The sequence below is a fragment of the Haliaeetus leucocephalus genome, unplaced genomic scaffold, assembly GCF_000737465.1.
Source record: "Haliaeetus leucocephalus isolate CR32 unplaced genomic scaffold, Haliaeetus_leucocephalus-4.0 Scaffold696, whole genome shotgun sequence".
Taxonomy (NCBI): Eukaryota; Metazoa; Chordata; class Aves; order Accipitriformes; family Accipitridae; genus Haliaeetus; species Haliaeetus leucocephalus.
This window is the reverse complement of record NW_010973132.1, coordinates 126,733-133,068: the sequence shown is the minus strand read 5'-3', so window position 1 is coordinate 133,068 and position 6,336 is coordinate 126,733. Positions and strand designations below refer to the sequence as shown.

At 50.6% G+C, this 6,336-nt stretch overlaps 2 protein-coding genes across 2 annotated transcripts in view; both read right to left on the bottom strand.

Moving 5' to 3' along the window:
- Positions 1-72, bottom strand: part of LOC104839639 (dynein light chain 1, axonemal-like) — a 23,722-nt gene extending 23,650 nt beyond the window's left edge. The window contains exon 1 of the mRNA XM_010580023.1: positions 1-72. This exon is cut by the window's left edge and continues 472 nt beyond it. Coding sequence (XP_010578325.1) covers positions 1-72 — 72 coding nt within the window.
- Positions 73-1,562: 1,490 nt separating this feature from the next.
- LOC104839728 (acyl-coenzyme A thioesterase 1-like) overlaps positions 1,563-6,336 on the bottom strand; it is a 5,304-nt gene continuing 530 nt past the window's right edge. The window contains exons 2-4 of the mRNA XM_010580185.1: positions 5,912-6,329; positions 4,034-4,236; positions 1,563-2,255 (exon numbers count right to left, since the gene is read on the bottom strand). Of these exons, the coding sequence (XP_010578487.1) occupies positions 1,650-2,255; positions 4,034-4,236; positions 5,912-6,329 (1,227 nt within the window). The 3' untranslated portion in view covers positions 1,563-1,649. The remainder of the gene's footprint in view (positions 2,256-4,033; positions 4,237-5,911; positions 6,330-6,336) is intronic.

Here is a 6,336-nt window from a genome sequence, read left to right as displayed (position 1 = left end):
GAGGGGGGGCGGCGGCGGGGCGCGGCACAGGACCCTGGCCGGGGCCGAGGCGGCGGCGACCGCTCTCCACATGACGGCGGCAGCTGAGGCAGAGCCGCCGCGCTCAACGGCAATAACGGCGGCGCGGCCGCCGCCCCCTCCAGGCAGCCTCAATCGAGAGCAGAGCTCCCATCCCCCCTCCCCCAAGCGGCGCGTTGTTCCAGCGGGGCGGGAAAGGCCGCCTCCCTCGGGGCCGTTCCCGCCGCTGCGCCGCCTCGCGCTTCCCCCGCCTCCCCCCCCTCAGCCTTCCCCCGCACCATCAAACCCTCTGGGGAAGGGAGGCGTTGGCAGAGGTTAACGTTTCATTTTAATCCGTTACAAAACACGGAAACCGCGTAAAGACACCTACAGAATTCACACAGAACGCAAACAGCAGCTTGGGTACATCCACTCAGCTTGGGTTTGTAAGGCACTAACGTGTTAAAAACTTATTTCTGGACGACAGCGCAAGCCCCCACAGTGCCCCGTGAGCAATATTCGGTGCGTTTTCTTTCAAACTCGTACCCGGGCACCAAACATTCCTGAGAGAGTGCCCCGCAGCCCCCCGCTCCTCAGAGAGAACCGGCAAGGAAGCCCGGCGGCCTGCAGGGCCTAGCGGGAGAGAGACCAGTGTCCACCACAGCAACACCATGGCCTCACCGCCCCTTCCAGCCTGCCTCCCCACTCACGACAATGGCAGCTCCTGCAAAGCTGCCCGCCTAGCACTCGGTGGTAACGCAAAGTTGCCTCGAGGAGCTGTCATGCCAGCTTCGCAGCCTTGCTATTTTCACCAGCGCTTACAAGCAGGCTGCTGTGGAGGCATTAAGGGAATGTACAGGCAGGGAGAAACTGCCATCCAAGAGTGGTGTGGACCTACACAGGGATATCCAGCCCTGCTGAGGAGATGCCCACGAGCAGTTCCAGGCATGACTACCAACGGGTCCAATTCTGTTGTTTCTTCATGCTTGTGAACTTCCCCAAACCATACAAATGTCTCATTTCTATTGCATGTGCCCAGAATGTCACGTTAGGCTACGGGCTGTTGTTGTCTATAAATGGGAGATGTGTTATCTGAGGATCCAGGCACAGTATTGCTGCTTTTGGCAAGTGAAACATTAGATATTAAGTGTTAAGGCAGATGTATTTCAGCGATGTGGGAGAAGAAGAAAGAGCAAGGAAGGAGAGGGAAGTGCACAGAGTAAACAGAAACATCACCAGAGGCAGGAAGAGAGAACAGCTGCTTCCTGAAAAACTAGAGCACAAAGCTGGCTCTGGTAAGGGCAATAGCGTACAACATGTTTCCTCTGAGAAAGCCACGGCAAATTTTCATCCCAGTTCTCAGCTTGGATGAGTTACCTTCCACTTAAATTCACATTCAAAGCAGACCCAGCCTTACCACCATCATTTTTCCACAGCTTGTAATCCCATACTACACATATTGGGAGGCCAAGACCTCTAACCGAGGTTAGAGGAGTGTGTTAAAAGGAAGCAGCTCTCATGCTCTTGCCCACTACCACCCTCCAAGAAACCCAGTAGCTAATTCCCTGATGTTCTTTGTTCTCATTCAGAGCCATTTAACAAAACAAACTTGAAACACCAACATCTTCATCTGTAAAGTAACCTAACTCACATCACATCTTATTGGATATTCCAGATGGCTTGCCCGAGAGGTGTTTGCGGAAGAAAGCTAGGATCTGCTGCCAAGCATCTATCTGTGCCTCGCAGTGTGCCTTGGGCTCCCCTCCCCACGCCACAGGCATGCCAACTAGCAGGTGCATTGAGGCTGCACACATTGGGAAAAAGGGGGGTTCAATGTAGTGCCCTGCTCGAGGATAACAGACTATCTCAGGCTTTTCCTTCCCATGATCTTGCAAACGTTTGCTCCCCTCAACTGCAAAGAATTCGCTTTTCCAGTTGCGATCATCCTGGCCAACAATGAACAAGAAGCGACACTCGGCCTTCTCCAAAGGGATAAGGCTTTGGCGGTCAGGCCCTTCTAGCGGGTTGCTCAGTACATCCAAAATATCAGCAATCCCAGACTTGTTGACCTTGATGCGTTTTGCACTGAAACTAAGGGGTGGAATGGTGATGTCCTTGTAGCGAAGCACTGCACCCACGTTTGCCACTGAGCCGTTGATAAGGGCGGTGGCCGTGATGCCCTTTAGGAAGGAGGCCATGGAGAGGCACAGGTCACCCCCCTTCGAGATTCCAAGCAACCCAATCCCTGGACCTTTAACCTGGAGGGGAGAGAAGAGAAACCACAAGCAATGAACCACAGCACGCCACTTCTTTAAAATGATGCCATGTTCGCAGCAGTGTCTGTCCTGAATCTGGACCCCAGGTATAGGCATCCAAGGTCCTATGTGCAGGGCCCATGTCTGAGGGAGCCTGGGGCACTGTTCTGTGCTTGATTTATGATCATAAACCCTGCTGAGACTGCAGCATCATCCTAACAAAGCTACAAGGCTCGGTGCCGAAGCATACGCAGAGGGTACAGCGGTGCTTGCAAAAAGCATGCAGACATGCAGCCCCAGATTCCCTTTGCGTATAAGGCAGTTCAGGGAAGAAGAGGGAAGGGGCAGCGGAGGCCTCTTCTACAAATGCTTTCTTTCAGTGCAAAATGCTCAAACTCAGCAATGACTACGATACTGTCATCAGTTATGATAACTTATTTCTTATATTCAACCACTGTCTCTGATTCCCCTATTAAGAAGCTAACATGGGGTAGCAGACACCACATCAGCTGCTATCCTGTTTCTCTAGTATGCTTAGTGTCTAACTCACAGTGAAAAGGAAGTGTTCTGAGGTAGCTTACTCATTAAAATGTATCTTAAAAAAATAACCCATTAAAACCATTTTTCTAAGCAAATTGTACAGTCCTCTGGAGTCAGTCTAGAATAGGTTACCTTCATTTTCTCTTACACAGGCAAATTAACTAGAATAGGAAAGCTAAATGATCTTACAGGGTGCTGAAATCCTCTAAGGATATTGGAAGAAGGTTAGCTAATATCACAACTGCTCCAATATCCAAAGACACTCAGGGTAAAAAGGCTCTGAGACAGCATCAAAATTTAATTTTAATACCTTTTGTACCTTATCACCAGTGTAATAGGCTCCAAACCCACTGACTTTGAAGCATGGAAAGGGGGAAATTAGAAAATATGGCTGAAACTTTGCAACGTGTTAAAAACATGGGAAGGGTATCAGTGGAGGTGTAATGGGAGGCTACGGTACTGCTCTCAGGGGAAAAAAAAGGGGGGGGGGAATTGTCAGAGTTTTTTGGGCAGAGAGGTGGCATGAGCAGTTAGGGTTAGGGCGACTGAAAAGCAAACAAGACCTTTAACAACTACTCAACTTTCTGAAGTTGAGGAAGGTATTTATTTTGAGTTCTCCAGAGAAACCAAGTGTTGCCTTGTGCAATTCTAGTTGTCATGCACAGCTACTTGGAAGGAGATGCAGAACTTAGCAGGGTTCTCTTCCAAGAGGTGTCAATTTAGAAGGATCCCCAAGTTCACAACTAGCTACTAAAACCCACACTCACCAAATACCAACATTTGGAGTGATTTTAAGAGCTTATACAATAGACAGCAACAAATGTGTACTGGTGGACTCCCTTAAGACCTGGATCACAGAAAGTCATCATGTGCTCTGCAGCTGAAAAGGGCATTTAGTTCTGAAGGACATTCTACAGAGCATAAACCTAAAAGCCCCGCTGGAAGTCAAATAAGCCTCCAGGCAACTAGTACCCTAGTTATGACACTGGGTTGAATGGAGCAGAAATTATCAGTATGTGACCTATGTGTCACTGTGTCACCTGGCCAGTTCAAAAGGAAGAACTGGAATAATCTGCCAAAGAACCATTGTAATGGGAGCTAAAGATATAAACCAAATTAATTACAGCCAACTTGAACGGAGATGCTATTTTAAGTACAGCAGCTCTGGCCCATCTGCAGTCTGGCAGGACCTGACTAATTAGAGTTTCCTGTAGTGAGAGAGTGTCAATGAACAAACCAACCTGGGTGTGTTGTAACATATAGTTTACGGCTTCTTCAAAATATTCCAGGTGGAATTCCTTCATGTCTTTGGGGAGGTCTTCATAGCCGTAGAAAGCCAGAGCCAGCACAGCAAAGCCATGGTTGGCCAGCAGGCATGCCCTGTATTCAGGGAGTCCTCCTCCAGTTCCATACAAGTCAATAATTCCTGGAAAGGGGCCACTTCCTGCAAGAGACCACATAATAGGACACATTAACCTGCAATTTTTAATCTGTATTCCAAATTCATAGGCCTGGGAATACGTCTTTTTAAAAAAGAGAAAAACATAGAGCAGCAGAATGATACTAAGGGTCCTAAATTGCTGTGCCAGTTTTCAGTAAATGGCTACATTGCTTCAAGATCAAACAAGACAGCACAAAATAGCAGGCCTCCTTATGTTTTAGATAACATCAGGGAACACATGGCTGGAAGGGAAGGAATCCCTTGACAGTCACAAATAGTTCTCTCCATCATGTAAATTCACTGCAAAGGTATCAAGCTCTGCTTCAAAAATAACCACGAGGCTTCTCCCTAGTGCATTTCTCAGAAGACCGATCCAAAAAATCTCATCTTCTGATGGTTCCAGCTTCTCAGTTTCAGTGTAAATGTACTACTGCCATTTATTCTTGGACAAAGAGAAGAAAACATTTGTAACCAGCCTTGCTAACCTGGTGAGGGAAGCTTTACATTAGGTTCATCATGAGACAGGGACTGAAGTCCAGAGCCTAGAGGGATTGCTGCAAAATGATAACAAAGTATGGAAAGGAGGAGGCCAAGAGGGAGACTCCTACTGCTGCTCAGAAGAGAGGGTAAGGCTTCCCTCAGGTGTTTGCAGGCTAACACACAAAACTTGGGCAACAAACAAGAAAAACTGGAAATTCACCTCCACCCACAGGGCTACAGCGCAGTCAGGGACGTTGGCTGGGACAGCATGTATGATTTTGGCACTATCACGAAAGAGTTACTGGGGACAGGCAGGGAAGAAGGGGCAGAGGGGAAGGCATGTGCTACAAGGAGCCCCCTGAGTACATGGGGTTCTAGGCACATGCTTGCTGAAAGCCTCTGGGTCACAGGCAGAAGGGAGGGTGGGATGGGGGCAGGGGGTTGCTGCTAGAGACTACCCAACCAAGAGGAGGCAAGAGATGAAGCATCCCATAGACAACTAGCAGAACTCTGGACAGCTGCTGGGAGGACAATACAGTGTTTCTAAGGCAATCTGAAAACCTCACAGACCCTCTCGATCATTTTCTGAGAAAAATACCGTAAGGGCAAACTTGTCTAACGCTTACTTGATCTTCTGCTCACAAACAGAGAAGAACCAGAGAAAAACACGGCAGCAAAAGGCAGCTTGGGCTGCAGCAACTATGAAATGATTGAGTTGAGGATCTGGGGAAAGGCTGGGAAGGGAAGCAGCAGGCTCAGGACTCTAGACTTTTGAACAGCAACCTTCAACTAAGTCAGAGGACTACTAGCTGAATTCCCTGGAAAACAGACAGGTAGAGGAAAGGTACCTTGAAGACTAACTGACACCACCTCCCACAGCATTTGGAAATAAAAAGGGTACTGTGATCAATGCCTTCATGTCCAATATGAGTTGATAAAACAAACTCATGTTTGTTTTAACACACGTAGCTGTGCTACGTGAGGAGCGTGGCCAGCGGATCAAGGCCGCTTGGGCTGACCAGGCCACTCCTTGAAGAGCGCCCAGTGCCAGCTGGCGAGGTCCAGCTCCGCCTTGGCCTCTGCCTGGTACCGTGCTCAATGGGAGTACGGAGGGGGTCTGGCTCCGGGCCTGGGAGCACAGGGCCGAAAGCCGAGGCAGCACCCGCGAGGGAAGGAGCCCGGTATGGCCGGTACTCACCGGGCGGCAGGAAAAGCGTCGCACGGATCTTCCCCTCTCGCACGGGGACTCTCCGGACCCCGTCCCGCAGGAACACCCGCTCGTGCTGCGCCTGTGCCAGGAGCTGCCCGGGGGGGTCCCCGTGGCCCTCAAACACCTCCAGCTGCAGGAGGAGAGGGGTCCGCACGTCCCGCTTCACCAGCCGCCAGAAAGGCTTCTGGGGCTGCAAAGCCCAGAGCAGCCCCATGGGCTCCAGGCCGGAGAAGCTGCCTCCCGGCAGCGCGGGGCAGCGGTCGAGGTCCAGCTCCCCGTCGTCCCCCGCTCGGTAGCGGGCGCAGGCCCGGAAGAGCTCGCCGGTCTCGTCCTGCAAGGACGTCCGCAGCGTGACCTGCTGCCGCGGGCCGAGGCCCTGCACGGCGATGGCCAGCGGCTCATCGAAGGGGGTG